Source organism: Lepisosteus oculatus, chromosome 1 (genome assembly GCF_040954835.1).
Source record: "Lepisosteus oculatus isolate fLepOcu1 chromosome 1, fLepOcu1.hap2, whole genome shotgun sequence".
Taxonomy (NCBI): domain Eukaryota; kingdom Metazoa; phylum Chordata; class Actinopteri; order Semionotiformes; family Lepisosteidae; genus Lepisosteus; species Lepisosteus oculatus.
The window spans coordinates 60104725-60130832 of NC_090696.1; the positions used below are offsets into that span (position 1 = coordinate 60104725).

General features: G+C 37.5%; 1 protein-coding gene across 1 annotated transcript in view; it reads right to left on the reverse strand.

The window, feature by feature from the left end:
* Nucleotides 1-21228, reverse strand: part of LOC102694144 (diacylglycerol kinase theta) — an 80065-nt gene extending 58837 nt beyond the window's left edge. The window contains exons 1-2 of the mRNA XM_006629852.3: nt 19624-21228; nt 3530-3609 (exon numbers count right to left, since the gene is read on the reverse strand). Coding sequence (XP_006629915.1) covers nt 3530-3609; nt 19624-19846 — 303 coding nt within the window. The 5' untranslated portion in view covers nt 19847-21228. The remainder of the gene's footprint in view (nt 1-3529; nt 3610-19623) is intronic.
* Nucleotides 21229-26108: the final 4880 nt, after the last annotated feature.

Consider the following 26108-nt stretch of genomic DNA (forward strand, 5'->3'; position numbering starts at 1 on the left):
CTCAGAAATTCATTTGTAAGGAAGGGAAGATTTAATTAAATTCAATAATGAAACTTTTTACTGCATTTTTTAAATGCTCCTTCCTAGTTAAACTTAACCTTAACTTAACCTAGTTAAACAGACCTTGCCTGTAAAGAACAAGAGGCATGAATATATTGCTTAACATAATTAATTTCAAGCTGCTAAGCTAAAAAACTAAGTTTTAGTACACTATAACCTTATATATATATCTAATATTGGAAAATTGAAAAATTCATTCTAAACAAAATGTTTAAGAATGGTAAGAGTTTTGTCACAATTTCTAGCTCATTTGTCAGATAAAACAATGCAGTCAATGCCTTCTAGTGAGAAATTGTAGTTAATATTAAATGGTGTAATTGCTTCCAAATTGTCAGCCATGGGTAATATCTGCTATTTTAGGAACAGTGCACTGCACATTAAGTGCTTTCAGACCACTGCGTTAAGGACACAGGTCTTCTTTCATTTTGTCGTCACTACCACATCCTCAACCACATCGCTATTTACTTTCCATAATACTAGTCAAATTTCAGAAGCTGCTCTCGATTTTGTTTTCCAGTTGACCCCCTCTGGTGCTGAAGAACACAGAAAAACCAGTGTCGGCACTTCCCTTCATATTTAGTTGATTCACAACTTCACCTGGGTTTTATAACTTTAATCACTGGGTTTTACAAGACACCAGACCAAAATGTGGCTACCTGCATCCCTAAACACAATTTCAGGCCAGTAAATGAGGGCCAGCCATAAAGATGCATTGCTCTGATAGGCTGCAGTGAATATGTGCTCCCAACCTGGGATGCTGAAACAACCTGATGTTCTTGCAAAAAGAGAATGCAGGAAAAAACTGTACACGTTTTAGTCCAAGATAAGCACTACAACAAACCAAGGCGATCAGTCCACAATGAGACAACTCTCATTCATGAAATGAGTCATCTGGCCTAGGCAAAGAACTGAAACTTCACACAGTTTGGGATAAAAAGGGTAATCAAACTGGTCCACAGGTACTTCCAAAACAACAACATTGTGCAATAACTGGAATAAAACTAGGGTGTTTTTCCTCAGGTAACAATGGGACTGCATTTATCAATTTGTGAATAAACAGTTTGTCAAATGATTGTCAATGTAAATATGAAATGGGATGACACAATATACAGGTAAGTTATAATTGGGGTCCTGTAGACATGGGGCACTCTGCTTTCTGCACTGTAACTCCCTATCATAAAATGATTATTGAAGAAAGCATTTAATGAATTTTTCATTAACATTTTAAATGAAATAGAATGGAAACACTTCCATGCAACAACTGGGTAGCCTGCTTAATAACAAGAAGGTTTATTCCACTTAAACAACTCTATTAACACCATTTCATACTTAAGATTCAGGTGCACATTAGACAACACCAGTGACAAAGCTAGATGTCAAGAACGATATGCAGCCACTTTACCCACAAAACCAAGGATGTGTTTTTAAAACCAAAATAATGAAAATAATGCAGAAAAATAATGTGCATGGCTTTCCCCTTTGCCACAGAAAAAAAAACTCAGCTAACTCTAGGAACTCCATTTTTTCAAGGATCTGCTCAAAATTGCTGCAATATTACTCTATGCATATAAATATGCTAAATTGAAAGTATTTATTTCCTCAGTTATTTAACACAACCAATGCATATTTCATCTTCAGTTTAATTGGCACAGATTTAAAAAATCCATGAGTAAAAAAAGGTACTGCCGATTACTTTACTGATAGATGCATGTAATACTCTGCAAAAGTTCATTTTAAATAAGATACTATAAAAGGTCTGAAGATTAGAGAAAAAGTTTTGAGATTAGCCTTATCCTGATGATCCTTATTTTTATTTTTGTCATAAATACTGCGCACACACTTGGGAGGGCTCCACAAGGTTTATGTTTAAAATGGAGAATGTTCAATCTGTTCTCTTGATAAGCTTTTTCGTAAATCACCACTGCACTAAAATGTAAAATAATCAATTTGCTAATTAGATAACGTCACAACATCCTGAAAAATATTGAGTGGCTGAAGAGTCATGTACTTTAAGACAAACACTGAAGCAGTGTGATAATTTAGAAATTACGACATCTACTTCACTGAGCATCTCTCAGATGGTTTCACTTTCAGAGTATATGGCTTAACATTTTAATGGAAAAGTGTATTTTGGGATGGGGTCTTGAATTACAAATCTGATTTAAAATAAATTTGAAGAGAAGCACAATGGAAAAAGCTGTTGCTTAACTTTGCTTATCACAGTGTCCTGCTTGTCACTAAAGACTACTCTACTGTATATTAATACTATATAAACTCTGAAGCATTATTGTTACATTTTAAATTCTTATTTACACTGGTCATTAATACTGTTTTCCTTTTAAAAATGTCTACAATGAAAATATTCACTAATATTAAATATCACAAAGATGACTGCAAAACCAGAAATCAAATGTAGACATTAAAAAGTAATCCCTTTTCGAACTTTGCAAATGTAATTTTGACATTAGTAAACTACTGCAGAAATATGACCTAAAAATAAACAAACGTTTCTGGCAGCCATCTTGGAATTTGTACATCCTATACAAGGATGATATTTTCTGGTAGCCCGATACTGTTCTATTTGACAGAATGTCCTACCAACTTTTCTTTATAACATAAAAGATGGAAGAAATTTCAGACATATAATTTCGACCTCAATACGTAAGGGAAACTCTGTCAGGGAGGAATATTCTTAGGGCATACTATACTCATTCTACTCCCACAGCTTTTAGTGCACAGCAATGAATTTCTTACTATATGAGCAAATCTCACATTTCAGTGAAGTTCAGGCATTAACAACTAAAATGGCTGTGAAGAATGCCAATCGCAGATAAAAACCTATTTTAATACAACAAAAGCTGTGGTAGCTCTTCGGTAGCTACCAGAGTGGCTTTTATTTACAGGTCACAAAGGACCTTAGATTTGTTATCTATTTGGACAAAAACATTCACTTTAATACACCTTAGATAAAGGAAAATACACACCCATATCAAGTTGGTTCTGTGCATTAAAAAGTATCATCAAAGCCAAATATTACTAGGTGAACATACAAAGCTTTATAATAAATTAATTCTGAGGAGGACTTCAGAAGTATTTTTTCCATTAAAATGAAGTTGACAAATCTCAACTTTTTTCCATCTCTTATGTTTTCTCATGCCAGATTTTCACATTTACAGAGGATTTCTTTCTGAAACATGCGTTAACTGTGCAAAAATCTTTAAAACGCACCACATGTACAGTTTGACTGGTTTTGGCTACCTGAAACAAGGATATTCGCTAATGCCTTGTTGTAATAAATGAGAATGAGGATTAGCAAACTTAAATGAGGTACCACAAAAACATTATTTATGAGGCAGTAGAAAATTAAGATTAAGATGCAATATTTCTATCCACTGCTACTGGAAGGGAGTACAAAATAGGGGGGAAAAACAGCAGGTGCAAAGAAACACTCGGCTCAACAGAAACTCACCCGTACTAGAGTTGGGGCCATGCAGGAGCAAACAGTCTTCATGTGCTTAAGACATTTCTCATGGGACATGAAACTGCACACTGCAAAGGAGAAAGGACACAGCAACATGAGATTCATTACTTCACTTCGAAGCAGAAAACCGTCGTCACATGACAAACAGCTGTTTTGACATTCATCAGAACACCAAAAGAATGGTTATTCATTGAATCTTCCACCCACACAAGAAGATATTTACTACACAAGTTATTTCTGAAAAACTATTTTACAGGAACTAAAAAAAAACACCACTCTTAGAAGTGTTGACTGTGGTCATTCGGTATTGCAGTCTATGAAATTATGCTTCAGAATGTGATCCCTGTGCTTTGGCATTTTTTATTAATTATACTTGTGACCTCAAAGTCACCAATAAAACCAGTAAGCAGTGGAGAGCTGTAATGACCTGCCAAACCACTGTAGTTGAAGTGGAATGTCTCAATATTATTTTGTAGTTGCTAAAAAGGAAACAAAATCTTCACCGATATAAAGTCACCTCTCACAACAATAGTGAAATGGAGAAGTATTTGTGTACCTTGAAGATATGTTAATGAATATTACATTTTTCTAAAAATAATCTGAAGATATTCTGAATTGCAACTGGTGCTTGTGGGACAGCCATGTGCAGTACCTCATTATCACATCTATAATAGAATAAAGTTTTATCATAAAGGTGAGCAGCTAATATGTAAATACAGAAGGGGATATGAAAAAGGTCATTTAAATTCTTCTTATTCAAACTTTCATATACCAATTGCTTTCTAAGAGCTAGCTATAGTCTTCTAGACCCTACAAATGCGTTATAAATGTTCACCTTTTTTTAAATGTGATTTGATAAACCGAACACTAAAAAAAGCTACATGACTAATGTCATTAGAAGTGTATGACATTTATTTAATGTGTGGTAAACCTGTCATTTGTTTTACTAGTAACAACCTGGTGAAACTTTCTGTTCTAAGATCCCTTATTGTTTGAAGATGAAAATGTTCATGGTTTACCAAGGTATTTACAGCAAAAACATTACAAACAAAGAACCGGTCCACTATTATTAGAACGACAACCCTGCACGTATACTATGAAGAACAGTTCTTTAATGAAAAAAAGCTTATATCACACAAACCATATGCTGTCTAAACAACTGTTAAATGTCCCTCTCATGCTGCTCTTCTTAGTGAAGGCACTTATCACAGTAATATGAAAAATGCAGCAGGCTTTATCTGTGTGTATGAAAGCTCTTTCTTTCATACACACAGATAAGGCTCTTTTAAGTCACGCTAAGTCACCTCCCGGCTTCGCTCTTAGCCTTCTTATAGGCACGCATTCACTTGAAAGAAAAAATTAAGAAACCTACACCTTGCTCTTTTACAGTAGCTTTTAGAATATACTTCAAGTTATACATTGTACATCTTAAAAGGATCTATTATTTACTGCATTTTGATAGCAAAGTACTGAGTTGGTGGCATGTTGTCTGGAACAGGTTGCCTAGACGTCTCAAGAAACTTCTAGATGAGACCCTGTGATCATGTGGTTGCTACTAGCAACCAAACGAGCACAACGGGTTGAGTGGGCTCTCTCTTGTTTGTATCCTGCTTATGTTCCAAATCATGGACTCTCATTCTCTGTTACTCAGTAGATTAGTATGATTAACCTAGTCCTTTGCAAGACAAATGCTCACTGTTAGTAAATTTTAATTATTGTAAATGGAGATCTGTTTATTCCACATGCAGTATAACTACAGTATATGCTTTGAATATGTTTTCTGTTCAGTAGACAACTTTACTAGCTACTGATTCAATGAAGGTGCTAAGCATTTGGTATGAAAATTTGGGCTTAATTACGGTTTATCTTTAAAGTTTCTGTTTTTTCAACTCAATTCAAGGAGGAAAAGTGCATAACCACATTTAAAATTTATGAAGCTGAAAGTAAGAAATTACTGTTATTCAGGAGCTCATGAGTTCAAAAGCTCAATATTAATTTATTCAATGAGAGCGAGAATCACTGATAAGGGTTTTCTTAAGCGTCTCTTTTCTTGTGAATAAGGATATGTTAAAACCTTGAACTTTTTTATACTTTGATATATTTAATACATGAATAAACTATGTGAATTGATAGACTTCACACAGCTGCACAATTGTCAAATTAGGGTAAAACCTAGACTTTTTCCCCATTGTTTTCCCCTATATGAAAAAATTTTATGGTAAATCCATATTTAATTTTCTTTTCTTATCACATAACACACTTTTGGTGCACTATTTTATTACATCATGTTTACTGTAAGTACGGCAGGCTCAAAGCAGCACACAAAAATAAAAATAGTTAATACTAAAAAACCTGCATGTATTCAGGAACATTCATATTAATTTTATATTATATATATATTTATATATATATAACACATACTTGTAATCTCATTTAGCAAGGGTTCTTATCAAATGATTAGCCTGTGAATACGTGGCACCTTATCGTATAGGGGCCTTTTAGAAAGGACATTTCAAGTCGTTTTGAAATTCAGCTGTGTGACGCAACACCCTAGCATGTTTGCGAGCATTAGAAGAATAATCCATTTTATCTTGACCTCTGAAGTGCGACAAAGAAGCAAAACTGTCACACCTCCAAGAGGATACGAAGGAAGCAGCGACACTTGCGTTACAAAACAAGCCACAAAGTCAACAGACCAAAACCAGTGAGTGATTAAGAAATCAACTGCACAGAAAGAATAATAGATTACAGGACACAGCTTCTGTGTTGGCTTGCTTATTCTGAGCAGTAGGTCACTCAGAACTCAGTAAGGTACTGAAATACTAAAGCATGATTGAGAGTGTGTGAAATACAGTATATACACATCCAGAGAGAAATGAAGAACTTTCGTGCCCTGTGTACTTGCAATCCATTAGAAATCCAACCCCAAATTTCAGAAGAAATACGTGCGCTCCCTGAATCCTAGATACTGTGGAATTCTGTTGTGGTGAAAGACAAGGGCACAGTGAAGTTCATCATTGTTTAGAGAGTGGCACTCCCTATGCTCTAAGCCCATGGACATCCGTGATCCGTGATCAAATCCCTGGTGTTTCACCCCTTAGCGCCATCATGGATATGCAAGCAACACTGGCACAGACTGGCAAAGATTCTGCACGGAGAACAATGGAATATTCAGCTTTGGGTCAAAACACAAGAGCAATGATGTCATTTGATGTTGACAGCCGACGGACCCATCTTAGCATCTGTCCAAGAGATGCTGAACTGATCCCAGAACGCATCACACCGTCTTGAGTGGCCCTTGCTATGTGGGAGCAAGCTTTGTGTTGAAAGATTAAGGGATTGCGTGGAGACTGGTGTTAGCGGGAAGAACAGGCAGGCTGCTGCACAGCCTTCATGCTTCTTTAGGAATCACATTCTCTGCCACCACCAGACAACTAGGTGCTAACAGAAAACCCCAGTCTCACAAAATGCTAGGGGTGGCATTCTATGCTGCTATACATACTACAGTCACATAACTCTGCGACACTGAATCATAATGCAATTTTTAAGGGCCCCTTACCACGGCAATCGGCTTTACGATGGTCAGATTTATTACAATCCACAGTTATTGCTATGTGGGAATGATTCCTCTCGCGATTGAGAGTCTAGTAGGTTGACTGGGTCTGAGGTGATCACTGGGCTTCCTGTCAGTCTGAAGTCTAATAAGGCAGAAGGATGGATGCTGAATTCCCCAACGACTTCACATAACAAACATTCCTACACCTTTAGGTATGCAAGAAATTCCAACAACTTTCCATTTTTGGCAGTGTTTTCAATATGACAACACTGTTGTTATTTTTTTTCCTTCCTTGGGATTATTTTTACACTTTAAGGAAGGTGTTAAAGCAATCCAAAGTAGTTCCACCACCAAAGTACAAAGCAAGGTTAAGTATATACCCTACATAACCCTTGCAACTTTTTAAAAGGTATTATGTCTTTACTTCAGAAAAAAAAATATTTTGGAAAAAACAACAACAAGACACATGCAATAAAGCACCAAGTGAGACTATCTGCTTACAATGCCACTCCTATCCAGAGAATATTCAATATAAGTTTATCATTAGAATCTAACCCATAGTTTTGAGACAATTATAATGCAACAATGTGCTCAAACAAGCCAGTTATCAGCTATCAGCTATATAACAGTTATCAGGTTATCAGCTTCGACAACATGGCTGAAAATACCAAATAATACAATCTTAAACCAATTTCTGAAAGCTCAATAAACAAATGTTTATTAGTCTGCTGTGAAGTACACAATGTCTGTTTTAATTTGAAGAAATGCAAACACTAGGGAAACGCGTATTGAGTTGGTTTTATTCAATTCACATTTAAAACTAGAAAAAAAGCACTTGAAAGACCATTTTAACTTTGCTGTTATGACTGTTGTGCAACAGAAAGTTGACCTGCATTCCAAGTTTATAAAACGTGGTTCCTAATTTGTCTTTAATATGATAGTGAAAAACCCCACAAAACATTAAATTACATCTTGTGATTTATCTTGGCTCTCATTCAGAAAAAACAGCACAGAAAAAGAAAAGTTTAATTAGTGCTGAGATGCTTGATTAATCTTGCACAAATTCAAAGGCTATCTAACACCTGCATCTTTTAAATAGTTGCATAATTATTTACTAGCCATGTTAAACAAAGTGTTGTATCATGCCTCAGCAATTTGTTTTTTAAAAAAGAGAAAATTACAGTGTAAAATTAGAATGTAGCACTACAGGCATACAAAACAAAGAGTGTTTACAAACAATAAATACTCTTTTTTGTAGGGTTTTTTTCCCCCCAATCTTCAGCAATACTTTGTAAAGTATAAAAAATTCAGACAACACCATATGGCCATGAAGAAGCCAACTCCAAAACTCAAGCATCTTCCCTCAGTGAATACAGTCCCACTAAAGGGGATTAATATCCTTATTATCCCAATCCATCCATTTCCTAATGGCTTTACTGCTCTATCCAATAAAGGTTTGGGGGGGGAGATCCAGGCTAGCAATGTGTACAAGGCAGAGTACAGCTGGGACAGCACACCAATCCATCACAGGGTACACACAGATATGCATATACACCTGCGGTCAGTTTTCCCAGAAGCCAATTTACCTACTAGTATTTTCCTTCAGACTGTGGGAGGCAGCTGGAACACCTGGTGAAAACCAGCACTAGCAGGGGTGGGATACACAAATTCCACACAGAGAGCACCCCAGGTCCAGAATTGAACCGGGGGCCCCAGTTCTGAGAGGCTGCAATGCTAACCACTGCAGCGCCAAGCCGCCCCATCCTTTTTCCTTCAAACAGTCCCTCAACAAATACGATTCTACCACCGAGTCACAAATCTGAATTCTTGTCGAGCAGCTTTGAAACACTTTCCTGAAAATCACACAAGTTTGCTCTGAATTAATTACTTTACCTGCTTACCAGCTTCACTGGATATAAACCAAGGCGGTCGCTGTTATTACAGAGTTAAAGGACAACATACTTAAACCAGAGACTGATTTTTGTTACAATATAAAAATCAAGCATGAACACGAAAAGGGTGCAGGAGCCAGTAAGGTCTCCTTTGGATCCATTTCTATAAACCAGACTTGAAACTTCAATGATTTGCAAAGTCTGACAATGAAGTGTCAAAGAAAGCCCAGCCATTTCACTTTTATTCGTCACAACCCAGTTGATTTTTAATAAAAACGAAAAGCGGGGCAAGCAGAGTGTTCGCAAAAGTTTGCTGTTGAACAAAATTATAAAAGGCATCGCTTACATTTGTGAACGGCTTGGCAATCTCTTTACACTCTTGTTCCAGAGCTACACCCTTGGAAAAAGCACTGGAATATTTCTTTAAAGGTAAAGTATGGGGCCTAAAGAAGAAGGTAAAGGCCTGGTTTGCCATGTCCTAACCTGACCTGACCATCTCTACAGTCATGGTTTTTGGTTGAAACCTTCAGTTTTCACTGCAGCACTTATTTGTTGAAGAACATAAAAAGTAAGGATCTGTGCAATTGAAAATAGAACTCTTTAAAAAGTCTAAACATAGCCAAGAACACAAAGGGCAGCTTCTAAAAAAAAACAGGTCTCATTATCTTTCTCAGGAGCCCTGATTCAGTGTATACAGTGTGCTGGAGGTTTGGGGCTTTTTTTTTTTTAACGACAGCAGGAAGTGGTTTCTGGCCCTCAGCATGCTGGCAGTGCTTCACAGGCAGTTGTGTGAATCGTACCGTTTTAAACCCAGTGCACCACCCCCACAATTTACCACCGGCACAAACAAGACCTGAACTTGTCTGAAACGTCCGATACGTTCTCAAAAAGTGATGCATCGACAGGAGCATTAAGAAACAACCTTGTGTTTCTATGGTATAATTTTACAAAAAAATCTTGCATCAATGAGCCTGTAAATATTAAAAAGCAGAAAATGTTCATTTGAATAGGCATTGCAGAAATCTCCATGAATCCCATTAAGTTCCAACTTAACTAAACCTTCAACTATAAATTACCTGTTTAAAAACATTTTATGGGGGGGGGGGGGGGGTTTACCACTTCTAAACACATATTCTGGGTAAAAAACCTAGAAATTTGAAAACAGCACATTTACAGTTGTATACAAAAGTTTGGCCAAATGTTTTATTTATTTTCTATGTGAAAATCATTTAACACAACCTCAGCAGCGAACACAATTAAACTTGATATATGTCTGCAAACGGTAATGCACAGTTACTATTTATCTGCTGAATTTAACACATTGAAAAAAATAAAATAGTAAATGTGGCATGTGTAAACGTTTGGGCACCCTATCAGTCAGTACTTAGTAACACCCCATTTGTCAGAAATCACAGCCTCCAAACAATTGTTGTAACCAGTTAACAGTCTTTCTATTCTTGCTTTATTCTATTCTTAGGTCTTCTTGCATGCACTGCATGTTTGAGATCTACCCACAGATTTTCAATAATATTCAAGTCTGGGGACTGTGAAGGCGATTTCAAAACCTTAATCTTTCATTTCTTGAAGTAGTTCATGGTTGATTTCTTCACTGACTGTGGGACATTAGCTTCCAGGATTTGTTGATATTTAGTAGAATCCATTCTTCCCTCTACCCACACAATATTTCCTATGCATGGGCTGCCACACAACCCCAAAGCGAAACAGATCCAGCCCCATGCTTAACAGTTGGCAAGGTGTTCTTTTCTTCAAATGATTTTCCTTTTTTTCCCTCCAAATGTACCTTTGGTGATTGTAGCCAAGGAGTTCAATTTCTACTTCATTAGACAACAGCACTTGGTCCCAAAATGACTCTGGCTCATCTAAGTGTTATGTTGTATACTTCAGACATTGACTTTTGTGATGAGATTGCAGGTAAGGTTTACTCTTCCATGCAGATCATGTTTGTGTAAGCAACGCTGCACAGTGGACCAGTGCAGCACTACTCCTGTGCCAGCTTAACCTTCCTGCAGGTCCTTTGCAGTGATATGGGGGTTTTGCTTTGCATTCCTGACCAGTCTAAGAGAAGTTCTGAGATTTTTTTTCGGTTTTCCAGATCTTGTCTTGACTTCAACTGTTCCCCTTAACTTCCATTTCTTAATGACATTTCAGACAGTGGAAATTGCAAACAGGAAGCATTTAGATATCTTTTTATAGCTTTCCCCTGCTTTCAATTATCTTTATTTTCTGATCTCCAGTCAGTTGTTTAGAGGAGCCCAAGGTTGTTGAGTGCAAGCACAACACCCTGAAAGGTTTGAAGAGTCAGAGAATTTATTAAGCTCTGGAATTGTCATCAAATGACTTAGATAAAGGCCTAATGAGTAAATTAAGTTCTGAGACCTTACAAAAAAATAACACTAGTGGATCAACTGGATTTTATCTTGGTTTCGTCACTATAACCGACTTAATTTGAAGCAACCTTAAAACTAATAATGCTAGGTCTCCAAAGTGGCGTAAGGATCTATAATACTGAGGTTGCCTCTTCCAGTTTCAGTATGTCGTTTAGCCAGCTATGACCAGGTTTTCCTAGGCAGCAGTGCACAAGTGGCCAAGGACAAGAGAGGGCTGGAGATGACTTGTACTGTTCAGGCTATTCTCATCATGCCCACAGCCGCCCTGAACTATGAGCCTTTAGTGCTGTTGGCAAGAGACATCAATTCTCCAGTGAGTGCTGGGACTGCTGTGGCATTGTGGAAGGAAAAGACTACTCTGATGATGCAAGTTTTGGAGGCAGATACAATCCTTTTCGGGGGTTCAAGGGGTCACTGCAGTGAACTGGAGCTGATTAAAATGAGTGATCGCAAAGTGAAAGGAATAAAAAAACTAAATTAATACTAGATGAAAACAGCAAATACCCAAACCTTGGAATTCTGTGTTTGACTTGACTTTGTCATCGTGACTAGTTTGTGCATGGGGACTTCAGACTTAAAACTCATGAAGAACAACCTATTGAGCTCATTCTGTACAGCGTCACTCGTGATGCGCACTTACTGTAGCTTAAACTGCTGACTTCATCTCTATGGTTAAACATCTTTAACAGCACACATATCCACGCCATTCAGAGAAGTCCAGCCTCTTTTGAACGAAGCAGCAGCCCATGAATTTAAAGCTTTTCTTTTCTTTTAAAATAAAACACGCTGAGATATGAAACCAGATATGACAGGACTTTTTCTCATACTGTTTAAATGCAATTCCTGTCATGATCTAAATCAGTGAACAGTGAACTATAGCACTGCCCTATACGTGACCTCCCAGGGAAATGAGTAATGCCTGCAACATTCTAATTAATACCCTTTTCTCAAAAGAAGAACAGAAGAAAAGATACAAATAAAAGAAAGCCATTTGGTTCTATATAGCTTATTTGGTTGCTAGTTGGTAAATGATTGAGGATCGGATCCTATGTGGATTCTTGAAAAAAAACAACAAAGGTATTAGTTGCAATTATGAGGCTGAGCAACTTATTCCCAACTCAAACAACCCAAAGCATAAAGAAAAGGCTCATATATACAAACAGCTTTTATTGCAAGAACCATAAAGTACAGTATGCCTGTATCATTTGTTATTGATCTACACAAGACAGTCAGTGTGTGCCTACTCTAATTCTTTATGAAATGTTGTCCAATAAGAGAATTTATCTTCAGCTGCCATGTCACCTGGAGGACTGGTTCAGAAATTCTGGTCGAGAGGGAAGAGTTCAACTTACTGGTCAACCATCACCACCTATGCAGCAAACTGGTTTCCTATCCTTGTACTGACTGATCCAACACATACTTGACCTCAGATAAGATCAGATCTGAAATCTGATGCAAAATATACACCACTTTATCTACCAGTTTATCACAGTTTGTATGATTGTTAGAATGCTTTTCGTGTAATTCAGCAAAACATTAAGATAAACATGATTTCTTTACTAAAATCAATTAATCGCATTAACATCTCCTGCATTTAACTGCGCAGATAGCTGAAAACCCGTCATCGTCAACTCTAAACCAAGCCCATCCTGTTGAAAGTGTGCTCAGGCCTTCTCTCCTTCTGTAGCCCCCGGATTTCATCCCCAGTGGACTCCTGGTTGCCATGCAACTGAAAAAGTCAATCACAGTTTCACACACTAAGCTAGCAGCAATGCAGCATTTCATCCAAAACTCACTTGCAGAACACCAGCACCTACCTTCTCCCTCTCACACCAGAACAGGCAGCACTATGCTACAAACCTTCTTATATTTACAAACAATCTGGGCTCACAGACACCAAATGCACAGGTTAAGCATTGGAGCTGTTTTTAAGCTCTGAAAAGGAATTAAAGGAAACCTACAGAACAGGAATACCTTGGCCCAAAATCTTACATTCTCAATGTCTGGGTACAGATTATGTTGTTTTTAGGTCCTAAAATAATACACAAGGGAAATTAAAGAAGTAAAAAAAAAGATACTCTAAGGCTGCTTTTATTTAGAAAGAATTAAGAATTCATGCAATATTAATCCTTTTAATTCCTACCCTATATTAACTTGTACACTAAACACCGTAAAGGATACACATTCCTTTATACACTACCATATATCCTCATCTCTCATGTTCTTCATTTGCACAATTGGAGAAGCACAAAAACAAAGACAACGTGCTAAGACACATGTAACACGTGTCACAAAACATTATCCTCAGAACTAGCCAGATTCATCACAAACGTGTTCAACACGTATTCCACCGTATTCAAACACTCTGCAGATAAGGAAACATTTCTTCTGTGGAGAAAGCAGACACCACAAAGGGAAGGAGAAAAAAAAATGTTTAAAAAACACCTAGGGCAAATATTTAAACTCAAAACACACACATCGCTTTTAAGACACAGGTTAACAGCTGATATAAAATACTACTGAATGTTACGTATGTATACAAAATATGATTCAGGGAGGTTACTATAGTGTCTTTGCAAAAACATTTTAAAACATCAACAGAGTGAAATTGGAAAAAGACAAGGAGAAAAGAAAAGTCACTCCTCTTCCAAAACTACTCCTACCCAGAATAACGTAAAATAAACACATATTAAAGACAGCATGTATTTACAGATGGTTCTCTAGGAACAGAAGTACTAGGTAAGTATTCAATATGGCCTTCCGCACAAGCTAACAAGTTCCCCAATACCAATAAGTCATTGCCTGATATCCTTTTGGCCTTTTAGCACTGATCCGCTGCAATTCCTATTAAGACTAAATGGATGTGCCAGAAACGTGGATACTGAGGACACTTCAGATGGTTTAAGTCGTATCTCATTGTATCAGCCAACTTTAAGACAGTATCTTGTATACACTATTGCTTTGGCAGAGCAAAGCAACCCATCTCCTGTTACTAAGCAAACCCGATAACTCAATCACAGGAATGATGCTTAATTAGGCAATTAAACAAGGAAACGAAAAAAAAAACAATCAATACAATCTATCTTTCTGTGGCACAAGCTCTTAAATCATTCCTCGACATGCCTTTAACCTGCCAGCATTAGCTGGAAGAGGTTCTTTAAATGTATGTCAATGTACAGATCAATCAGTCCTAACCCCCTGCTAACTGAAGGACAACTGACGTCCTCCTCCACTGAGCTCTTGACAGCTTTCACTCAATTCCACTCCAAACACACAACTCCTCCTTACTCGCGAGAAGGAGTGGAGAAAACCGACAGCTACGTATCCTGCTTGCTCTATTTGCGACTGCAAAGGCAGGGATGAAAATGTTTTTACTCACATCAACTCAGTATACTTTTACTTACTGCCTCTTTTCAGACATCTTAAAAGACTTCATCATACCTATCACCTATTATTACTATTTCTAAATGAATGTCACAGGTTGAAATGCTCATTTGTCATTTTTGGAGACTAATATTCTAAACTTTGACACACATGCCTGTCACAAATCATAATTACAGTATCCCAACTGTTGGTTGTAGTACTGTAGATCAGATTTCCCACTGGCCAGTAGGTTAAAATTTTGACTTAATCTGGACCTTAGGAAGGGTTTTTAACATCGTGAAGAAACATTTGGCTGAAAAAATACTTAAATGTCAACTGAAAAAAGATTACCAGTTTGATACTTAACATTTCTGTGCTGTAAAAGTCCTGTACCCGAAGAAACAAAATCTTACGACAAATGAATTGCACATCTACAGTATACTGTTCTTGAGCTAAAACCGTATTCCCTAAAATGTCTCTTTCTGCTCATAAATGAACAAAAAAAAGGTTACAAGCTAGAAAATACATATTTTTCATTTAGCCCATCAAGTTGTTAATAGCTAATTGATCCAAGGATCTCATCCAGCCTTTTTTATAAAAAGCCAGGATTTTAACTTGCGTGTCTTTATTCTAAAGTACACATGATGAGAAGTCTAGTGCTTCTTTAGTAAGCACAGTTTTCTCAACAATTAAACAAAAGGAAAGGTGTCAGGGACTGCACCTTGAAGAACCACCTATGTACAGTATGATAAAATAATTGATATTGTAAACAAAACCTATGTAATGCAAAAATAACCTTTTCTCTCAGAATGTAGCTGTAATAATTCCTGAGACAGGAGGCTATTTCTGTACAGAACTGTGTTATGACTATTAGTACAAAAATACAAACAATTGCTTTTGGTTTTCCAAAAAACAGCTGGCTTTCCTCCTCTTCATCTGCAGTGCTTGAGGGTTTATTCCAATGATGAAACACTGAAAGCTACTTTTTGGTTTTTACTTTTTTGCAGTAAGGTTGATAGGGATGTTTATACTTATACAGTTTCAGTTACAGATAAATCAACAAAAACTAGAATGCAGAAGCTATTCATGAGCTCACTGCAGAAGTTGACTGTATAAAGTTGTTAAGAGTTTCAAGCATCACTAACTAGGAAATTTTGATAGAGGGGTTACCAATTTACCAATTGCAAATGCCAGACGACACAGGGATGGGAACCATTAGTTTAAGATGCCTTACTTGCATTAGTGCTACATATTGGTAAATGCTGCTGTGTTTGGGTAATCACTGGATATTGGTATTAGTCACAGCAATCATAATAAGTACATCCCCGCAGTACAAAAAATTGGACAATTATTTGTCATCATAAAGTTGGTAATTGCTGGTAATGACTATGGCAACCCAGAGCTAAACCCACAATCGTGGAGTGCAAGAAGGGACTACAGCCTGGATTGGAGGCCAGACCATTACAAGGCACACACACTGTGACACTTTAGAGATGCCAAGTAACCATGGCTTTCTGAAAGTGCGAGTACACTGGTGCACTCGCAGAAAGCAAACCGACTCCACAGAGATGGTGGCTCAGTCCAAAACTGAATCCAGGACCCAAGAGCTACAAGGAAGCAGCACTCGGATATACTCAAATATCTGGTCATCCCATGTTTTCAACATCTCAGTCAAAGATCATTCCAGAAACCGCAAGTATAAAAAAATGAAAATACTTGAGTGCAACGCTGTACCCTTGCAGAGCAAATCACGCAAAAGATGCATCTTTCCTCTTTGGCAGTACCATAACATAACTGGGTAACTCTACGCTGTACCATAGTCCTAATTGTAATATGAAAGGGCTCTGTCTTACCTCCTTAACTGACATTTTGAAGACTTCTAAGAGCTCCAGTTGTGCTACTCCCATTTTGCCCTAACTCTAAAGAGAAATGATGTATTTTTTTAGTTTTTAAAACTATTGTTTTAGTGTTTCCCCATCCTGTACACATACAAAGACATATAACGTTCCTTAGAAAAATATCCAAGTACTTATGGTAGTATAAAACTATTCCCTCCTGGACTCCTTTAAGTAAGATTCACTTGAATCTTTGAAATTAATTCCTCAGGCCTAAGTTTTTCCTAAATGACAACTTTAATTCAGCTTTTACTCATTACTTCATTACTCCTTCACAGATGAAAACTCAAAGATGCACTAATACCTAGTAAGCGATCCACCTACTTTTTTTTAAGTCAAACTGTAGCTTTTATGATGAAGAGGATTAAAAAAAATAAGATTGTTGAATTAGCCCCCAAAAAAATCAGCGATGTGTTCACAAATCATAATTTCAAATACCTCCAAGAAACACTCAATTACAATTGTTAACAAATAAATGTGTATTTCGGTAGCTAAGATCAGAATTGATCACAGAGCTTCTCTTATCATCTTCCACAAGTTAGATGAAAACACCCACATAAAGTATCTTCCTCAAAGGGTCTTATCATTTCTTCACAGTTCACCAGGTTTGATAGTGCATTTGCTGACTTAGGTGCAGTTTGTTAAGACTTTACCATAAGCAATTTATACAATAATGTACATGTGATGTTCAAGAGCGTAGTGGGTTCTGTTAGGTTTTGAAAGGACTGAACTGTGTCATTAAGAACAGTGCTCTGGGAACTTTTCATTTCTACACTATTATCACCTCAAGATGTACAGTTTTTCAAAGGGGTTGGTTATGGACTTCATTTCCATGCCCCTTCTGTGTTTGTCATGCAGCTACATTACTACAACCTACCAGCCAAGCTTTATATAATATGTGGCTGAAATAATGAGTAATGCACAGGTTTTCTAGCTATAGTATGTATCAAAGGTTCAGACCAAGTTCCTTTTAGAAGCGACTGGTACTGTCCCTGTATATACAGAACAGGCAGACTTAACATTAGTTTTTATACACTAATAGTGCAATATATCCACATATAACAGACCTTTTTCACATTTAAGAAGCACTTTTAAGGGGCAATTATATGCAATGTAAAGAGTCCACAACAGCATACACATATGCTTTTATTATGCATTCTGTCTAGGCTTAAATCCATATTGCAAATGGTGTCAAATTTAAACCGCATAACCCTGATTTTAAACAGTTATCTAAAGATATAGTTCAAGTAGTTAGCTGCGTCAGCATGCGCAGGCTGCAAAGGAAAAGGTAAAGGTCTATTCCATGCTAAAAAGAGAAGAAAAGAAACAACATTTCAGCTGTGGGGCCTTTTTTGGGTGTGATCTAAAGAAATATGCACCCTTTACTTAATATCAGTGCTAGAATATGTGCATACTATAGTGTAACTGCATTTATAATTCTCACTGTAAAATCTCTCCTTCCAGCACAATAATGACAGGGTAATTGCCACAATGTCACATTCCATTAATGTGTATTTTAGGCTTTCAGCATATATGCTAAACATAAGCAATTTAGTCTATTTATAGGAAGATACTTAATCGCATAAAGCCCCTATCCCCCCAAAAAACCTCACCTTTTTTTTCCATTTAAGTATAACACAGGAACTAACAAGTCTATCTTTTTCATGCTTTCATGCAATACCCATTTTATTGCTAATTTGTTTTATCATAAAAGTTTCAAATTTGCATTAAATAAAAATCCTTAGCTAACTGATTTGCATGGCGTTCACAAGAGGCCAAAATTCTTCAGAAATGTAGAAAATGTGTATTTATGTATTCCACTGAATGCTATATTTTCTGTACAGCAGCTGCATTAATGTTTACAATCACCTATGAATTATAAAATGTAGCTAGAAGGAATCAAGGGATACAGTGTATACATTCAGAAAGTACACCATAAACTAAACTGACAACAGTCCCTGAAACGTAGTTTTTAGTTTACTAGGTGTTGTAGTACATCATAACACACAAACCACAATCTGCAGAATTTTAACATGACAAAAAAAAGGAAAAATAAGAAAACGGAGAGGAAAATGTTTACAAAATAATGTGCAACATAATTCTAAATTAACTTGCATATTTTACACAACCTAACCGTGTACTGCTGTTAATGCACTGAATGGAAGAAATCTGGCATGTTAAAAAAAAAACATTACACCGCCGATTCAACACTCAAATTATCCTTGTTTTTTATTGACTAACAATAATTTATCGAATATTTAATGATTATAGTGTAATTCGTTCAGGTTTTCTTATAGTAAGATTGCTAAATAAAAACAGATTACCGTGAAAGCTTTCTGAGCCTTTTCTTTGGGAATTCACTTTACAAAGAATACGGTTAGAAGCCGTCATGTGCTGCCTGTTTGAAAAAGCTAAAAAAGCAAGGATACTTGCGTTTTGACAATTAAGTCCGTCACTATGTTCTGAGAACATTTACGTCCGTAAAATAAATATTGGCGAAACGTGTTGTTTAAATAATAAATAAAGCAAATACTAAGACATGCTCGGTAAACCTTATGAAACATTTTTGCACACTAAAAATATATTGTATAACAATGATCATATTTTTAGATATTTATCTTATACCATTTACATTTACTGTTTACAAAAATGTGTTCTTTGTGGGACGCGAGCATTGATTAATTTTCAGTTAATATACCATAGTTTTCTGAACAATGTATGTAGAGCAGAGGGGGGAAAAACTCCCAATTGCACAGCGACAGTCTCAGCCGTTCCTGGTTTTACTACAACCCTCAAACGCATACACCTCTTTTTAACACAAGGTTAGAAACAGGGATCTGACATCCATAGAAACCCTGGAAAAAAAATAAGAATCCCAATATTGCGTGGTCCGCACGATTTGAACCACAGCCCCTACCCCGGGTTTTAAGATCCAGACAGTCAATGATGTGCAAGATTCAAGTCTCACCTTCGCAAAGGAAGCCGGCTAATCCCCAGATGAAGTCGCTGCAGTGGTGGCAGAAGGTCGGCTTCGTCAGTGTCACTTTCCTGAAACTGTGTCCGGGAGCCCCAGCCTGGTACTTCGTCCTGCAGCCCGGCGAGCTCTGTGCTTTCTTCCTCCCGGCCACAGGGCTGGCGCCCGGGCTGTCGGTGCCGCAGTTACCGTGCTTGACCCGCACACTGTCTGCCATGCTAAGCTAATTTTGTCTTATTTGTACACTTGCAGCTTATTTGCTTCGATATAAATAAAAGAAAAAAAACCCGACAGCGTTAGCACACCCTACGTTAACCCTCTGCGAATCATCGTGGCCATACGACTGCAAGCTTCAGTTCAGCCAGAATTATCTGTGATCATGTAAATGGCATGAATATCAGTCATACACGGCGAGCAAAACTGTTGTGTACGAGAAGCCCATTGAGTCAGAAGTTTTTATTATTTTTGAAGGTCTCCAATTTCCATGAAAAAAATCGTCTTAACGCAAAATATTCCCGCAGTAATGTCGTTGGCTTCGGCTAAGTAGCGTGTAAACTAAACCCCCGACCAACGAAATGAAACCACGAAACAAAAAATCCAACACAGTTTTGCAAAAGCCTGTCAAGGTAGTGTTTACTGCCTAGCGTCGGTTAAAAAATAACACATTTAAACCTCGAAACAAAAATCATCCGGATTCCTAAAACTACACCGCATCGACAACTGCACCTACTTTCTCAAATCCAGTAGCATTTAGTTACAGAAACGCCGGATTCAAATTGAGAGAAAAAAGACACGTAGAACAAGAGAGAACCTTGCCGAGGTAGATTCACTGCTGTTTCAGTACTAAGGTTTTTGCGAGCGAAGGGAGAACAAGCAGCAGGCCAATGTATATAAAAAAGGGGGGGGAAACTATAAACTTACGGAAAAGGGGATGATGATACAAGATGAACCATAGTTGGCCCAGTTTCTCCGAACCGAAAGACGGTGGACTAACAACCGGCAGCACGAAGACGATCCCAACACTGAACTAAACCGAGACGCTGGAGCCGAATTCAGGAGTTCGTTAAAAATGTTTTTACACAGTAAAAATAATTTTCGTGCAACTTTCTTTGGTCTTCCCTCCCCCCTTTTTTTCTTATGCTCCTGTACTACAGTGGCTAGTCTGCAGCAGCAGATGAGGTTGCGAGGAACAAACACAACTTCCGCCTGCAGTTCTTCGGCGAGTTGTTTCTTTCCCTTCCCCGCTGCAGTGCTGGATTCTCCCGGCTGCGGTTTCTGTTCATAGCCCCCAGATCCAGTGCAAAGACTCCTGATTGTGACTGCGGATTCCCGTTTGACGTCGATACCTGCTGGTTGTCCGCTGTCTGCTCTCTCTCCCCCCCTCCCCAACACAAGACATGCGTCAGGAAAACAGATGCTGGGATTCCAGTTGTTGAGTAACAACACAGACACACACACCCCGGCAATTTGGTAGTCGGAGCGTGTTTGAACTCCCACTCACTCAGTCATTCCCGTAACCTCCTATCTTTAAAAAAAAGGCATTTCATTTCTTGCTCCCGCGGATGCTTTGCGTTGTTACGCATTAAAAAAAAACCTTGCAACCAAGTCATTTCTAAACCAGAAACAGTATCTGCAACCCACTAGCTTGACAAAAGGGAAGGCAGGGAAGTGAAAGTCAATTCACTTTAAGAATGTACATAAACGTGAACATTGCTCGTCAAAGGGAAGGTCATATTTTTTACTATGAAAACAGTCAGGTTTTCATTCGCCTGCAATTAACGCTCAATTTGCCCACCACAAATAATTAAAAGGCATATCAATCTACAAACGGATTTATTTTGCATTCCGCCAAACCAATATGTTTGCTGATGTTTAGGACTATTACTCTTCATTCTCTCTCATCTTTTACATTCTTGGATAAAAGAGTGCTCGGGGGGTTACGCCATAAGTGTGAGGCCATTTAATTTATGGAATTAATTTGATATTTAATAATAGAGATCTTTATGACGATGCCCTTATTGGTTGCTAGGCAGACTAGCTCAACAATTCAAACTCCCCAACCCTCTCCTTTTTCAAAGAGACGTCTAAGACGTTATTAAATCTATTGTGGAACTGTAACTAAACGTAATGTATATAAACAAAACGGGTAGAGTTATATTTTATTCTGTTGAATACTGAGAAGAAAAATAATATCAAGTGTTTTTTTCTCCTGTGGTTAAATGCAGAGCTGAGGATCACCAATTGCACAGCACACATTAAAACATTAAAAGGAAAATCCACATCTTTATGCTTTTGAAACATGAACTACTATAGAACATTGTTATGTGTAAAATAAAAAATAAAAAACAGAATTGTAAAACCCAACCCAGCCACCCAGCAGTGCTTCTGTGTCAGTTTGTATACAAAACAGCCTTCTTTATAGATCATTAACTTCAGATTCTGCATCACCCATGAACCTTAAGATACAGATATGTTTGTTTGATTTTTTGGCTGCTCTATGTTGTGCCTGCTACTTCTTTTGTATTACCTGAATGTCAGGTCTGTCCATTGTAATGTGGCAAAGATCTGGGTATGACCGATCTAAAATCTTGATCCTGCCGATTGTGCAGGTCTCATGTAGCATAGATTACTTTCCATACGGATTGTTTCAGCTACAGCTGTGCTTGGCACTGGGAGACGGCATTCTATTGTTGGTCATGTAGAAAATGGGTGACACACATGCGATCAGCAGTGACTCTCGCTTATTGGAGATTGTCTAAAAAGGAAAAAGGGTGGTTTCTGAGGACAAAACTTAGAGCCATAGGTATAACTCAGTAATGTTTAAATCAGTTTGTTCTACTGTTCCCCATGTGGACAGGTGTCAACTCTGGGTATCTTTATCATCATCTTATTTCTGAGATACCAACTGTTTTTATACCTTTTCATCTATAAATAAACCTCACACTCAGTTAAGGGCAATTTTAGTTAGCATCCTGTACATCATACATTGTTTTGCTTGAAAAGCCATACCATAAATGAAGTAAGGGTATAACAATGACTATATCCTTCCGAATATCAATAATGGTTTTACTATTTATTAACACAACTGCAGCACAAATCTGTGCATTGTTTAAAAAGTCAGGTGGCATAATGGACTGGAACAGATCAGCTCCATATGACTTGAGATTCAGGGTCCAAGACCTGTCAGATGTGCTCAGAGACAAAATGTTTCTGGATCCTTGAAAATCTTTTCTGCTGCAGCCATCATTATATTATCAACAGATGTGAGTGAGCCAAGACTGTAGAGACAGTCAAGCCCCTTCTCAGGTCATGACATCTCCTTCACCTCGCTTCAGAACCTGTGGCGTAGTACTAGGATGAGCCAGGAGTGTTTTGGAACAAAGCTTTATGGACAGATGAGACCAAGATAAACCAATATGATAAAGAGATCAAAGAGAAGAGAAAGAAAAGAACTTTAGAGGCTAAAAAAACACAATCCTGTGAGAAGAATAGTCCGGCATACAAAGCCATTTCTGAAGCTGCGTTGCTCATCGCCTTTGATGTAACTCATGTTTGGCCGCAGCAGGATGAATTCTAGAAGTTAAACGCTTTGTCTGCATATGTAGAAGCACACACTTCCATACCTGGGATGTGCTTCACCATGCAACACGACAATAATCAATACAACCAAGGAGCGCAGCTACTCGAGTGCAAGATTTAAATCCAATTAAGTATGCATCTGCCAAGGCGAAAAAAACAACAACTTACAAATACCACAATTTAAAGGCAAGATTTCCAAGGTGGCAGCAGTGGCGTGGCAAAACATCTTAAAGGATTACTTTAAGAACTCAATGGGTGGGGAACATCATGCAATTACAGCCTCAAAGGGATACATATATAACTAAATCTTAACTTTTACATCCAAAATGTACAAAAGTCTCATATTGCGATCACTTAAAATCACTAGCGTTAAAATGTATGCATGAAATTACTCAAGACTAAAATGAGTGTAATATCATACTTAAAATTTATATTTGTCCCAAGATGGCAAATACAAATTGCTTGACTGTAAAACAAAAATAACAACTTTGTCTTTGCTGTCATAATACTGTTTTCAAGGTATTATATACCTCATATGAAATACATGTGGTGACCCTTTCTGACCTCTCAAGGAAACAGCTTTTGGAATGTCAAAAGTAGTTTGTATTTTAATGCCTTAACCATGATTTTTTTTTTACTTTAAATTGCGGGTCCAGTAATTATGCAGGACATCATCCTTAAGCTGTTAGTTTTAATTGTGATTTAGCACTGAAGATTTTTAATGTAAGACTTAAAACATATGGACAAAAGAACAATCAAGCTTGTCAGCTGGTACACTGCCAACTTCATAGTAAGTGAAACAGCAGGGTAGTTCCCACAAAAATGTGGTCATGATGAAAAACAGGACCTAACAGTGCAACATCAGTTTCGCTGCTCATTTACCTGTGGTGCAACAGAGATTAGTATTCGTTCCCCAGTCTAAACTCATTTCATTCACCTGGAGTTTTTGTGCTTAACAGTGGAATGAATCTGTGTGTAGAGAATATATGCATAATAAGAAAAACAGTTACTGTTTGTTTGTAATAAAAGGTAAATGTAACTGTACATGTGGAACTGCTTCACTAAATTACCTTTCGTTATTTGGGTAAATAAGACAGCAGATCAAAACTGGAAGACTTCATCAGGCTCCCAAAAAACTGTTCTTTTCACAAACAAAAGGTGCGAAACCCTTATCGGTGCTTGCTCTTACTATACAAATACAACGATCTATAAACACAATATTGCCAGTTATTAACTTTTTGTCAGATGAATTACCATCTGGGAAATGGAATTACCAGTTCATTTGCACTCTGCTCTTTTAATCTAGGAAAATGGTCTCCTGGTAAAATGGCTCCTATCTACAAATACTGTTGCAAAGTAAGATCTCATTAAAAAAAAGGAGAAAGGGACTTGGAAAACTGCTGATCCTTCTGGAGGGGCAAGTCATGTTGGCCAGGTGCAGAACTAGCATAAGGTTGTGAATACTAAGGGTTGAATGTAATTATCTTAAAAAAGACTTGGAATCTGGGGGTAAGGATTGGAAGGATAGTGTAAAATGGCTCTAAATTGTATTTCGAAGTATAAACTCCTTTTTCCTGTCAATGTTGTGGTAAAAAAATCATCTGTTTTTCCTAGTCTTCTTCTGAGAGGCCTCTGTCAGGTTATTTATAGTTTAAGTTCTATTTTATGACACCATAGACACAACCAAATTACCGAAAAAAACATCTTCTCAGTTCAGTATACTGCATGTAATTTTCAGTTTGTGGTAAAAGGCGTATTTCAATCCTGTGCTTTTGAAACTGAAATACAAAGAAAAGATTCTTGTGACAAAAGACAACTTTTAAACATCAAATCAGTCTTTCTGTTCTCTTCTACAAAAACGTCTTTTTTAAATGTTTTATGAGAAGAGTGTTTGCAAAGCAGACCTAAAAAGGCAATTATGGGCCCCTTAGAATAAATATGTCCAAAATGTACAGTACCATGCCTTTGCCACAGATCAAAGGTTGTGCTGTTGTTCATTAAAAAGAATCTGCCTCAGCAGAATATTTAAAAATAGCAGCACCTCAGACTATAAAGTTTAATAGACTTCAGAAATGTTAAATTGCTCAATATAAAAACAAAAGCTGAGGCAGGTCAAGATCCTTTGAATATTAACACCCACATGCAATAACCTTCACTATATCCTCAAGTATTTGCTCTAAAATGGACTGAAATCCTCAGAAGTATTCAAGCCACCTTCACATCCTCACATCCTCAAATTTAGAAGATATGAAACTCTGGTGTGGTGGTACAGTGGTTAGGATTGGTGCCTAGCAATGCTGGGGCCCTGGGTTCAGTTTGAGGGGTGCGATCTGTGTGGAGCTTGTTAGCTCTCCCTATGTTTGTTTGGGTGCTCCAGTTTCCTTCCAGTCCAAAGACATACAGGTAGACTCACTGGCTTCTGGGAAAAAGTTGGCCCTAGTGTGAGCTTGTGCCCTGCAATCCCGTCCAAGGGACGTCCTGTTTCTTGCTTGCAGGGTCAGGCTCTGGCTCCCTTACTGCTCTACACTGGAGAAAGCAGTTTAGAAAACGGACAGATAGTGGAACTTTATAGAGAGAACCGTAAGCAAAAAACTGATCAATGCAGGACCTCATACAGAGTGGACCAGCACATCATTTTTCCTCTATGTGACACTTATTTTACAACACTATTAAAACACAGTTGTATATACATTTTCAGGTGAGCTGCTGATAATTCTCGCAAATATACATTTAAAACTTTCTGTAAAGCCGTTGTAAAAAGGATCTTAAAAACAACACACAACATTAAAAACAGCATAAAAATACAGGACCTGATATATATACATATGTGACAAATAACATTGCACGTATAACACATTTTAGCTCTCAAATAATAAAGTTCTGTATTTTGCTTATGTAGG